Consider the following 14,196-nt stretch of genomic DNA (forward strand, 5'->3'; position numbering starts at 1 on the left):
CTACTACTACTACTACTACTACTACTACTACTACTACTACTACTACTACTACTACTACTACTACTACTACTACTACTACTACTACTACTACTACTACTACTACTACTACTACTACTACTACTACTACTACTACTACTACTACTACTACTACTACTACTACTACTACTACTACTACTACTACTACTACTACTACTACTACTACTACTACTACTACTACTACTACTACTACTACTACTACTACTACTACTACTACTACTACTACTACTACTACTACTACTACTACTACTACTACTACTACTACTACTACTACTACTACTACTACTACTACTACTACTACTACTACTACTACTACTACTACTACTACTACTACTACTACTACTACTACTACTACTACTACTACTACTACTACTACTACTACTACTACTACTACTACTACTACTACTACTACTACTACTACTACTACTACTACTACTACTACTACTACTACTACTACTACTACTACTACTACTACTACTACTACTACTACTACTACTACTACTACTACTACTACTACTACTACTACTACTACTACTACTACTACTACTACTACTTGACACAATCTTTATTAGGAAACTTGAAATGGAGATGTGAAACACAAATACAGCCATGTAGATGGAGCAGCATTGCAATACAATGTCCAAAAACTCAAGAATTCATTATCATGGGGCACCGCCACCGCCACCGCCACCGCCACCGCCACCGCCACCGCCACCACCACCACCACCACCACTACTAGCAGCATGACTGCCCAGATGGGCAAGTGTCACCCCTTTGAAAAGGGGACGAGAAAACGGGAGTCGGATCACAAGCAGGACCGCGAATGTCTGGCTAGGTCCTGCTGCCGGCGGAAATTGCATTTACAATGTGGGCAGCTGAGGGGCAGAGCTGCTCTCTCAGCAGCAGATGGTCTCGCACCACGATTGCAGTTGTGACGCTTGAACCCCGAAGCAGAACGGAAGTATCGCTGACATGTTGGGCAGTGCTGCTGGCAACAAGCTGAAAGTGGCACGGACAGACTGACTGTTGGTGTGGGAGAACTCGTGACCTCCCCCCCCACCCCCCCCCCCACACACACACGCACACACACAACCCCCCCCCCCCCCCCCACACACACGCAAACCCCCACACACACAAACCCTCACACACAAGTACGAGTATACTAGCCTTATACGAGTGCTTTTTTCTACACTTTGTATGATCACCACCTCGTTTACTAGCCTTCTTACTTAGTTTTATCACATTCATCAGCAACTCTTATGTGTCTATTGTATCACCACGCGACTACAAAACCTTTGTATGTTCACCGCTTACCCTTACTTGTATGTTCACCGCTTACCCTTACTTTGTATGTTCACCGCTTACCCTTACTTTGTATGTTCAACGCTTACCCTTACAGTAACTTGTAAGTAGTTCCCTAAAGTAGTAAAGTAGTTCCGTAAAGTCCACTGATGACTGCAGCAGAAAATTGGGTCTGGAATTACACACCCTTTTTAACTCTAAACGCGTTCACTTGCATGGTAATGTCTCTGGCACTAATACTGCTTATAGTGTTAATTATACTTTTGTCTCCTCGAAAACTGGTACGAAGAATTTGACGAAGTTATTTGCCATTTCTAAAATCATCTTGATTTCTCCTGTCTATCTCCATGCCCCCTCTGCAGATCACTGACAAAGACTTCTCCGAGTTCAGCACCATAGGAAGGCGTGGATCAGGAATTGGCGGGTTCCGCTACCCATATGGTGTTGTCCAAGTGAACCACAGCGCACTGGGCCAGTGCCTTGCTGTGACTGATGCAGGGAACCATCGGGTTCAGGTAATAACCAGACAGTACACACTGTACATGTACAGTTGTATTGTGTAAAATCCCTCTCCTACCCACTAACAGTGTACTGTGGTATACATAAAGATAGAACTAGCCTATATCACTGTTCAGTATCAAGTTGTGGGACTGTTTTCAATCATGTAACAGCAGATGAAGAATATACTCTTAACACAGTACAATCCCGGTTGATAATTTTAGGATGGAAGTCGATTGTAACATAATTATGCATTGGTAAGCATGCATGTGTGTGTGTGTGTGTGTTGGGAGGGGGGGGGGTGGAGGGTGAGTGCATGTTTGATGGGTGTGTCAGCTAATTCTGTTGGTGGGTGCTCTAAAGCCAGATTGTGACTGCGTGTGTTGCCATCTACTATACATGTATTACAGTATTACGTTCACTGGGGGGGGGGGGGGAGGTAAGTGCTGTTAAACCCTTTTCTGCACCATGTCCTAAACCACTCACACATGTGTGGTGAGCCTATAAGTGGAATAATTTCCAAGTCCACCCAGAGTTAGTCGATTTCAGTATATCTGCCGTTGGATGGTTCGATAGCCAATCCCTCGCCCTTCAAGCTTTGGAAATGAGCATGTAAAAGGACAAGCGCATTGGTATGCAGCTCGGGTATGATGTGACGTGTGTGGGTGGAGCCGTTTGAGTGTGGGTGAGCGGGTCCATTTGGCTGGTGTTTGTGTGTGGGGGCTTGAGGGTGTGTACACGATTGTATGTGTGTGTGTGTGTGTGTGTGTGTGTGTGTGTGTGTGTGTGTGTGTGTGTGTGTGTGTGTGTGTGTGTGTGTTGAGTTGAGTCTCTTGAGGTCAGTTTGATCTTTTGAGGCTCTGTCTAGTTCCCGTCTTCTACTTACTTGGAGCTCTCCCTAAGTTAGTTCTCGCCCCCCAGGGCTCTCCTAGCCTTGCTAGGAGAGCCCCTGGCGTCCAGATAGAAATACAGGTCGGAGAGGCTCACGGCGCGTCTTCCAGGACAATTTAAATTTTGATATTGTCACTGGCGCGCCGCTCTCCCTCCTCCATCCGCAGTGGGCTAGCTACCCCTCGGATGTCGCCTCTACCATCCTCAGCTTTTCAGCAACCAGAAAACGGGCGATGTCGTCGCAGGCAGGATCCCCCCAGCAGAAGCGATTCTCTACTAAAATTCGCTTCGTGGAATGTCAGAACTCTCGTGAATGCTGACGGCCCAATCGAAACTGCTGCGTCTGGACATAGAGTAGTCGAGGACAGGAAGATCAATACTGTCATAAATGAGCTGAAGAGACTCGACATCGAAGTGGCTGGACTTCAGGAATCGAAGTGGTTTGGAGCTGAGATCTACAATGTCGCGGATTCGATCGTGTTGTCGTCTGGACGTCCCGTACCATCTGAAAATTTCAAACGCGGAGAAGGAGTCTGCATCGTCCTGAGAGGCCGTGCACGGAACGCTTTCTCGGCAGGAGGAAACCAATGGACGGCGGTATCGTCGAGAATTGCACAATGCAAGTTGAAGTTTGTCCACCACGGAAACAAAAACACCTGGATCAATGTGATTGCATGCTACGCTCCAACTTTCAGATCAAGTAGGGAGTCCAAAAATGAATTTTTTGCATCCTGCAAGCGAGCGTAAACTCAGTGCCACCAAGTCAACAATTGATTATCCTTGGCGACTTCAATGCACGCGTTGGTCTCATCCAGAGTGCTGATCCATGGTATGGGACTTGTGGAGATAATGGGATAGGGGAAACGAACCACGCTGGACTGGAACTGCTCCAGTTCTTGACATGCAACAGCCTCACTGTGTGCAACACCTGGTTTGCCAAGAAGCGTATCCACAAGTATACATGGCAGCACCCACGGTCGAAGAAGTGGCACTGTATCGATTAGGCCATTGTCAGGCGGCAAGATCTGCTAGCCTGCACAGACTGCCGCGTTATCCGTAGTGCGGAGTGTAGTACCGACCACAATCTTGTATGCTTATCGTTCTGTCTGTCGTACACCGTCAACTTTCGCACCGGAGTAGCACGGCGTTCACGCTTTAATATCCAAGCTCTCATGACCCGCCCTGGTATGACTGACGAACAATCTAACGCCGTGCAGGCTACTCGGCTCCAATTCGCCTCCGGTGTGCAACACCATCTGCAATCGTCTGGGCCAGCTGATACCGTTCATGCCAAGTGGTCGGCATACAAATCTGCCTTGACCTCCAGCGCTGAGGCACACCTGGGCAAACCCGTTCGACTACAACCAGACTGGTTCCTAGCAGCAGCAAACATCCTCCAACCTCTTTTTGCTGAGCGCACACGCCTCCATCAACAGTGGCGTCAATCAGAGCTGCCAGCGGACCACCGCCGCTTCCTCGATGTCCGAGGTAGATGTCGTACCGCAGTTGGTGCAGCGAAGAGTGCATGGTTGGAGCAGAGAGCTAGCACTGTGGAGCGTGGCAAATTTAGTGGTAAGCACGTTTGGTCCGCTATCCGAGACATTCAACGGTGCTATTCAGGACTCCGATCCGTCACCATCCATCCGGTCCGTAATGCTGAGGGCATAGTTTGCACGTCTTTGGAGGAGCAGGAAGACTGCTGGTCCACTCACTTCTCGAACTTGCTCAATGTCCCCAGTACCTTCAATGCCTCCACCGTTACTAACATCCCTCAACGTGAGCCTGACGAGTCTCTGGCAGTCACACCAACAATGGAAGACCTTGTCGTCGCCATCAGACACCTTGCAAATGGCAAAGCTGGAGGTTCCTCGCGTATAGTCCCCGAGCTTGTGAAAGCAGGTGGCCATGATTCCCTGGATGCATTGCTGGATCTCGTCCAACTTGCTTGGACGACGGCCACTGTTCCGCAGGAATGGCGCGATGCCGAGTTGGTTCCTGTTCCCAAGAAGGGCGACCTGTCCAAATGTGATAATTGGCGGGGTATTGCCCTTCTTGATGTTGTTGGCAAGGTGTGTGGCCGCATGATTCAAGATCGCCTGCAGTTGTTGGCTGAGTCGGAACTCCCAGAGTCCCAGAGCGGCTTTCGGCCAGGCAGGGGCTGTGTTGATGCCATCTTCTCGCTCCGCCAGCTAATCGAGAAAGCATACGAACATCGTCAGCAGCTCTTCTGTGTGTTTGTGGATTTGAAAAAGGCGTACGATTCTGTACCACGCGCTGCTCTCTGGGTGGCCTTGGGCCGACTTGGGGTCCCGCAACAGCTAGTGGCCCTGATTAAGGCTTTCCACACCTCTACCTCTGCCTCGGTCCGAGTTGGCAACTCCACCTCTGATGAGTTCCCTGTGGTTAATGGTCTCCGACAAGGATGTGTCATGGCACCCGTTCTCTTTAACCTGTACTTCGGGGCGGTTGTTGAGACATGGCGTGCCCGGCTAAAGGATGCAGGTCGTAGTCACTCTGTCAGCATCCAGTTTTCCATCGATGGCCAACTCTACCCCCGCTCATGATCGCGCAGGGCTGGCGAGTCACTGTATGTTAGTGACCTGGAGTATGCTGATGATGCCGTTCTCGTGTCTGAATGCCGTAGTGATGCTGAGTTTGGTGTGGAGCTCTTCTGTAGTGTTGCCCGAGAATTTGGACTAACTGTGAGCATCGCCAAGACGAAGATCATGACGGCGGGCCATGGGGTCTCTGCTGAAGACTCGGCTGACATCGTTCTCCCCCTTGGCACTATCGAAGCCGTGCCGAAGTTCACCTACCTAGGATCCATAGTGACCCCTGACAGTCGTTCTTCATCAGACATCAAGCGCCGTATTGCCGAAGCCTCAAAGGCCTTCGGAGCCCTCCAGAAGGTATTCACTGACAGATCTCTGTCCCTCTCTAGTAAACGCCACCTGTACATGGCCTGCGTTTCCTCAATTTTACTGTATGGCGGAGAGTGTTGGACCCCACTCCAACGGGATATCAGAAGTTTGGATAAATTCCACCATCAATGCATCCGGACTGTCCTCAGCATCACCAAGCCTCGTCAGTGGTCCGAGCGGCTGTCATCCACAGACCTGCGGAACCGTTGGGGAGACCCAGTACTGATGTCTACACGCCTCCGCAATCGGCGTCTGGAATGGACTGGGCACGTTGCGCGTATGGATGAGGATCGCACCCCCCTCCAACTCCTCTTTGGGTGGCTACCTGTGCCTCGGCCGTTTTGTGGTCCCCGGCGACGGTGGAAAGACACGGTGATGACCGACCTCAAGGTTGCACTGCAACAGCCATCTCAGTGGTTCATCCTTGCTCAGGACCGCCAACAGTGGAGGGAAGTACGGGTTGCCCCTCAGTCGAGCTCCACCATGCCCAAGTCTGTGCATTGCGCAGTGTGTGACCGGAACTTCTCACGGGTCTCAGATAGAACGCGGCACAAGTGCACCACTCAGAGACAGCTTCCCATCCAGCTCCAGCGTGGCTCAGTGCAATGCCAGAACTGCCAGAGGTGGTACCGCAGCAAGGGTGGCTACTCTGTTCATCGATGCCAGCCTGTCACGAGTTCTCCTACACCAACAGTCAGTCTGTCTGTGCCACTTTCAGCTTGTTGCCAGCAGCACTGCCCAACATGTCAGCGATGCTTCCGTTCTGCGGCCGGGTTCAAGCGTCACAACTGCAATCGTGGTGCGAGACCATCTGCTGCTGAGAGAGCAGCTCTGCCCCTCAGCTGCCCACGTTGTAAACGCAATTTCCGCCGGCAGCAGGACCTAGCCAGACATTCGCGGTCCTGCTTGTGATCCGTGTCCCGTTTTCTGGTCCCCTTTCCATAGGGGTGACACTTGCCCCTCTGGGCAGTCATGCTGCTAGTAGTAGTAGTAGTGTGTGTGTGTGTGTGTGTGTCCCATATGGTGTAGTGGTATGTGCAGTGATTTCAAATCGATAGGTTGTGGGTTCGATTCCTGACGATTATGGTCACACACGTCTTTCTTCTCTTTCTCAGACCCCTTCTGATTTTCCTTTCATTCACCTGGGTGGTTACCAACAGCCAGTGAATGCCGGAGTATGCGGTGTGGTGAGTGTGCGGGAAAAAATGAAAAAAGAACAAAAAGTAGGGATTCACTGGCTAAAAAAGCCACTTCGTAGCTGTGTGGTGTAGACCAGGCTGAAAAGTGGCGGTCAATTCTTCAGCCTTGCAAGCTGTTGAATGGTGCAATCCCAGCACAAGTTGCTATGGCTTCTGCTGTAGCATCGCTATCGTCAAATGGTCAAATGAGGAGTTTGTGCCTGTGCACTGTGTGTATGTGCGGCATGTGTATGAGTGTGTGTGTGTGTGTACGTACGTGCGTGTGTATGTGTGTATGTTTGTGTGTGTGTCGCATATGGTGCAGTGGTATGTGCAGTCGATTTCCAATCGAGAGGTTGCGGGTTCAATTCCCGATGATTATGGTCGCACCCGTCTTTCTTCTCTTTCTCATTCTCCTAGCTCTTCTTTCAATCTCCTGGGTGGTTACGAACAGCCAGTATATGCCAGAGTATGTGGTGTGGCGTGTGTGTGTGTGTAAAAAGAAAAGAAAAATAGGGATTCACTGGCTAGAAGAAGCCACTTCAATCACCTGTGTGGTGGATACCAGGCTAATAATTGGTGGCGGTAAATTCATCCGACTTGCAAGCTGTTGAATGGTGTAATGCCAGCACAAGTTGCTATGACTAGCATAGCTGTTCGCTATTATCGCTATCATCGCTTCCGCGATGGGCATGTCTGAGGTCTGAGGTGTGTGTGTGTATAGGTGTGTATGTGTGTATATGTGTGTGTGTGTGTGTGTGTGTGTGTGTGCGTGCATGCGTGTGTGTGTGTATGTGCAAGCATATTTTGGTGGGGTGTGTGTGTGTGTATACTAACTATGTGTGTGCGTGTGTGTGTGTGTGTGTGTGGGTGTGTGTGTGTGTGAGTGTGTATGTGTTCATGTGTGTGTGTGTGTGTATGTATGAATATGCATGAGGGTTGCATTGGCATACTGGTACTTGACTACACGTCTGTTTGTTAGAAAACTTCATAAAGTTCTATCACAGCCAAACCACCAAATCTAGTTGTAAGTTGTCTACTTCAGGTACTAATGTATTACATATCTCACAGGTTTACACACACTAGAGAGGAATCAAAAGCGTTTCTGCTGTAACTCTGAGTTTCACGGTTTTAATCGATCATCAGACAATAACTCACAGGTGTATATTCTTCTATGTACACTGGTACTGTACAGATTGTGCCATGCAGTGGTGAGACAGGATATGCGTTTGGAACATATGGTAGTGGTCAAGGCCAATTTCAATTTCCAAGAGGCATCGCAGTGTACCACAACAGGTTGTTTGTTGCTGACGAGGACAACCATCGCATCCAGGTATGTTATCATGTTAATCTGGCAACAACGTCAACAATGATGCCGAATACGACAACAACCGCAATGACAACGACGGCAACAACGATGATGACGACAGAGACGACGGAGACAACAACAACAACAACAACAACAACAACAACAACAACAACAACAACAACAACAACAACAACAACAACAACAACGACGACAAAAACGACAATAACGACAACAGCGACAACAACGACAACAGCGACAACAACAACAACAACAACAACAACTACTACTACTACTACTAAAACTACAGTACCGGCAACTGAAATCCGACCCCTGGGCGGTGGGTTCACATTCTAGCGGTCTCTGTTTCGTAGTTTTACCATCCCGTGTAGGGTCTTTGCAATGTGAGCATTGTGAGCTCAGGGGGTCGGATTTCATTTGCCAGCACTGTAGTCCAGCAGCAGCAGCAGCAGCAGCAGCAGCAGCAGCAGCAGCAGCAATGGAAGCAGTAGCAAGTTCAGCTTTATATCGTTGTGACAGGTCTTTGTAGGTGGTTGTTCCAAACTTTGATGCTTACACTTCATTCTGATTGACTTGACACTTGACTGACTCATGACTGCCGTCTAGAGCCCATGAGCAGCAAGTGGAATGTTTGACTCGGAAAATCTGCAAAAAAGCGCCACCCTCTGCTATATGCAGCGTTCCGGGGAATTCCCCCTAGGGTTCCCAGTAAAAAGGCAACGCCTGTTGAGAGTTCCCTTGTTAAATAATAAATTCTACTACTACTACACCCTGTATCAGCTGAGCTTCAGAACGTTACGGTAATCTGTGCTCTGAGAGCTCTGCAACATGTGTTGCTCTCTGGCAAGAGCCGAGATCCAAAGTTTGGAGTAGCCACCTTCTTCAATTATATCCACTGAAATTGCAACATCTACATGTAGATCTGGAATTATATTGTTTCTTTTTTGCATGTCTAGTGTGCATGAGACTTTACTGGTATTGACAACCCATCTATCGGAATATACACTGGACAGGGTCGGGTAGGAAATTTTTCATGTAATCAGAAATGAATGTGTACGTCATGCAAGTGCTTGATGGCCATGTTCGCCTGTTACTTGTCCTTTTCAGTGTCAGAGTGTATAGGCTGATGTGAAGTTAGACTCTTAAACATCATGTCTATACATCATGTCACAAACCAAACAGTGTCTGTGCTACAATAAATACATACATAGTAGTCAAATGTTGGTGCCAGGTCCATGTTTTACCTCAGGTTTTGAGTTTTTACAGTTGCACACCAGTAACCTTATCATCACTACAGTCATAATGATAGTAGCTTTGCACTGTGTGTTGGAGTATTATTCTTACACTCCTGTTATATCTATACTCTTGCTGTCACCACAGTGGTGTGTGTGAATGTTCAATTTATTTATTCCTGCAAAAGGTGATGACCGTCGATGGAGAGTATATCACTTCGTTCGGGTCAAAGGGCAGCTCTTTTGGTCAGCTGCAGAGCCCGTATGGTGTCACTACAGATGCCTACGGCAATGTACTAGTCGCAGATCGTGGCAATGGACGTGTTATGGTAAGGAAAAGCTTGTTGTCGTGTTCTTCTTTCTAAATACCTACAGGCAGAGAGTAGTACCCAGTACATATACAACAGTGGAGCATGGTCAGTTTGTTGCTAGTCTGTGATTCATGGTCAGTACAATCATCAGACAACACTGATATGAACACAGAAAGTGATGTACACTGCATGCACAGAGTACAAGTAAAGCAAGAGTACATTAGCTCTTACAGTTCCAAAAACAAGGGTACATTCTACTCTTCTACTACTTTCTTGTATAAAAGTGTGTCTCACATGTAAGCTTGCAATGAATACTAGTAGTAGCATGATTTGCAAAATGGTACCTCTGGCACATATGCTTTAGGGTTTACCTAGTGTACATGCATACTCAGACTGTGTGGAGTGCTGAATGTCTGGAGAACAGAGCAAGGAATACAGTGGACACACATCAATGCTACAACCAAGTCCGGGACGTACTGTAGCTGTGTTCTTACTGTATGCTTGGCTTGCATGTTGACATTTAGAGAAATGCCTAATTTAATATACGTGCCATGTTGTGGTGGATTCAGTTTACGCCAATGGAAAAGGACGGTGTTTGAGGTAACGTTACTGATTCCCTGACCGAAATTGTCTCCATGTTGCTGGTTTGATGCATATTCATCTTTCAATGAATGTAAACATACTTCAGAAGTAGCAAAGTGGTTTACACACCTAGCAGTAATACATCCAAAGAGAAGCCGGTGTGCCTTATACTACGATGGTCAAATCAACAGTAGTAAATGAGAAAGATGTTTCTATTTGGTGCCAAACAATTCAAATTGTTCAGATGGGGCTTTTTTCCTATCCGGCTTATACTCTAGTGTGGCTTATACTCCAGCGTGGCTTATACTCCAGTGTGGCTTATATTCCAGTGTGGCTTATACTCCAGTGTGGCCTATAGTCCAATGTGGCTTTTTACCCAGTGCGGCTTACACTCCAGTGTGGCTTATACTCCAGTGTGGCTTATACTCCAGTGTGGCTTATACTCCAATGTGGCTTATATACTCCAGTGTGGCTTATACTCTTATACATCATTCATACATCAACAATGCACATCAATGCATCACCATGCATCAGCCATTTATAATACGTGTTATTCATGTACGCTCACCTGTGTTGTCCATGTTCTCTGCAGGTATATGCCGCAGAAACTTACACACCACTGGCTGAGTTTGGAAAAGGAGAGCTGAACATTCCGTCAGGAGTCTGCGTGACAAGTGAGGGCTTAGTAGCTGTTACCTCTCTCCGTAATCACAATATTTTCGTGTTTTGAAGGTTTTTTGTCAGACACCTGTCATCAGTCACCTGCTCACACTTTTGTATGCATCATAACATAAATGACCATAGCGTGACACAAACTGTTCTTGTATCCCATCCTACTCCTCTACCCCCCCCCCCTCCCCAAAACACACACACACACACACACACACATACACACACACACGCACACATTAACACAACCCCTTAGTTGTACATACTCAATCATTTTCAGTTGTCTTTTCTACACTTCTCGTTGAGAATATTGTTGTCCTCCCCCTCATCCGCTGCCTTGCTTGGTGACATGTTCTATCTTACAGCACTCTCACATGAACTGAACGCATCTCACGTACTTTATACCACAGTACTTCGATTTCCTTAATGGATTAGGTAGATGCCGCAACAGTTATTCCACACCAGTTATTCTTAGGTAGCTTCTCGTTCCCGGTGTTTATTAACCCGGTTATCTCAGAAAAGAAAGTTTGCAATTGCTAGAATACTATTTGTGTCCAGTGGTGGATATATTTTTGCTTTGGTTCTTTCCTCTTCATTTTAATCCTTGGCTCCCCATCTGAGTTCATTATACATTATCTGTAGGTTGTAAAAATTCTGTTTTTTTTTTAAATTTGGTAGTCGGATTGTTTTCTCGCAGATCAATCATATGATTAGGATATCTATGCAACAGTTAGTTTGAATTGTTCACATGGAGATCACGTTTTCCTTTTGCTGATTCTGTCGACTCACGTGGTTGGTGTTTATGGTACATGGTGCTTGTGTGTGTGTGTGTGCATGTGTGTGTGTGTGCGTGCGTGCGGCGAGCGTGTGTGTGTGTGTATGTGTGTGTGTGTGTGCATGTATGTTTGTGTGTGAGGGTCCGTGTGTGTGTATGTATGCGTGTGCGTGTGTGGTTGTGTGTGTGTGGCTACAACAACCCACTGCATAGCTACGTGATGTAGACCACTGAGGCTGGATAGTTGAGGTCAATTCTTCAGCCTTGCAAGCTGTTGAGTGGTGCAATCCCCGCACAAGTTGCTATGGCTTCTGCCGTAGCATCGCTATCATCGCCTCCAGCGATGGGCGTCGAAAAGTCAAAGGTGTGTGTGTGTGTGTGTGTTGGGGGGGGGGGGGGGGGTGGGTGTTTGTGTGTGTGTTGGAGGGGGGGGGGGGTTGTTTGCTTGTATGTGTGTATGTGTGTATGTGTGTTGATACTGTTGAAAATACCGTGCAAGGTACCAGTGTTTGTATTATTGTTTTCTTCCATTAATGCAGTATCCTGTGTATAGCGGTGACCTCATAACGTGAACAGCATCCATACTGTATAGATAGTACTGTTTTGACCATAGCAAATTCAACTCCTGATATAACCAACACCATTGTACAGGAGAATTACTTCTCTATAGGCGAGGTTCTTTATAACCGAAATGCACTCACACCATGCAAGCAACACAGCATGTAGTCCATGACAGTATGATTGGTTTAATATGTGAGACATTGCACTGCCGGACGGGCAATGTAGTTAACATGCCGTCCCACAAGATGAAGAGATATGGTGGTTCCTTATCAACGAAAATTATTTGATATACTATAAAAGATCAATTTTTTGTATGGGTTTAACCGTTTAAACAGGGACGTGGACTCTGATTCGCTATAATCACGAAATTCGCTACGTGCGAGTTCGCTACAAGTGGAGTCGATTGCATTCTGATATATTCCGTGTGGTGTACAGCTTGTTTGTATTGGGGACGAATTATCAAAGCTGCGCCTTTCATGTATGATAGTTTCAATAGTTTGTGTAGTATTTGTCAGTTATAGTAGTCCGCAAAGCTGCTTTTCTAATTCCCATTATGATTAGCATGCAATGTACTACCCGAAGTACTGAATTTACTTCTTCTGTACTCTATATTCTAATGTATCTTCTACCTCTTCTCCCGTACGAACATACTTTCTCATTTTCCATGCTTACTTAGGAACCTCCCTTCGATAGGTATCTATTTGCCCCTGGAGGATCCGTGAAATAAAATCAATCAGTCAATCAATTAATCAATGTGGATTGGGTGGGACAGGGTTACGTATTGCTCTTATCACCCAGAGCCCAATTGGCAAGGCCCCGGTCATGCGCCAAATGAACAATATCATGAACGAGAGACAATGGTAAATACTAAAATACCTCAGTTAAAACTCTCTGATATGCCCTGTACAATCATGTACATGCATGATCTTATCATCTTAGGGGTTAACTACACATTCTCACAGCTCTCTTCCAGATGAGTCAAAGAAAATGAGACTCTTACATCAAAATTACTACGTTTCCTCGTCCTGGCTTGGTTGAGCACTCCTTCTTGTTAGCGTCAATGTGATAATTATGCCCTCGTGCAAAGCTCGCTGTGTTTATCGCAGGTAGAGCACTCTGACATTGATTCTTTGCCCCTCTCTCTTTCACTCTCCTCCTCCCCCCCCCCCCCTCACTACGTCTGAGGTCTGCTGAGGAGACCTAACATTAGGCTAACAAGGTCTAAACAGCTAACTGTCTGGTGATTAGTATTATTTGACAAGTTCCTGTACAATATGTACATGGTATTCAGTCATGTACAGTCATGTACATGTACTGGAGTATCCTGATGACAGGGTACCACCTGCTGGAGGCACATTGAAACCCGTGTTCCTGATTGCAACCGGAGACAGGTTGGTATAGGATCCCGGTCCTCCGACTACTATGTGAACCGCGTGGAGGCATGTCCCGGTTAACCCCGATTCGTCCTCTGTTGGGACCAGGGAGTTGTAAAGACACCACACAACTACCTGTCCTGCTCGTGATATGCTGTCATCATCATACATGTACCGGTACCTGGTAAACTATCAAGTCAGGTGTATCGTCAGGCTCTCGTGCTCTATGGGACGGCATCTTGCCCCTAAGGCCTTCCTACTTCTCAACAAATACAGTGTACGTTCTATCTTCCTTAGATCTCGGGTGTTGTGCCAATATTATTATGTAAAGAGAAAAGACCAATAAGTTACGTGTTATGACTAACACTACAGTCCACCAAAGTAACGACATCTTATACAGTTAGATAGTGCTACAACAAGGCACAAAACTGAAAAAGGGTATTGAGACATTCAACGATATTACACCTAGCTCCCTCTCTCTCTCTCTCTCTCTCTATCTATCTCTATCTCTCTCTCTCTCTCTCTCTCTCTCTCTCTCTC

The 14,196-nt window shown here is 46.9% G+C and overlaps 1 protein-coding gene across 1 annotated transcript in view; it reads left to right on the plus strand.

The window, feature by feature from the left end:
* The window catches only part of LOC135816967 (mucin-22-like), a 22,610-nt gene extending 13,348 nt beyond the window's left edge, over positions 1–9,262 (plus strand). The window contains exons 5-6 of the mRNA XM_065330071.1: positions 1,701–1,853; positions 8,022–9,262. Coding sequence (XP_065186143.1) covers positions 1,701–1,853; positions 8,022–8,489 — 621 coding nt within the window. The 3' untranslated portion in view covers positions 8,490–9,262. The remainder of the gene's footprint in view (positions 1–1,700; positions 1,854–8,021) is intronic.
* Positions 9,263–14,196: the final 4,934 nt, after the last annotated feature.

The sequence above is a fragment of the Sycon ciliatum genome, chromosome 5 (genome assembly GCF_964019385.1).
Source record: "Sycon ciliatum chromosome 5, ocSycCili1.1, whole genome shotgun sequence".
Lineage (NCBI taxonomy): Eukaryota > Metazoa > Porifera > Calcarea > Leucosolenida > Sycettidae > Sycon > Sycon ciliatum.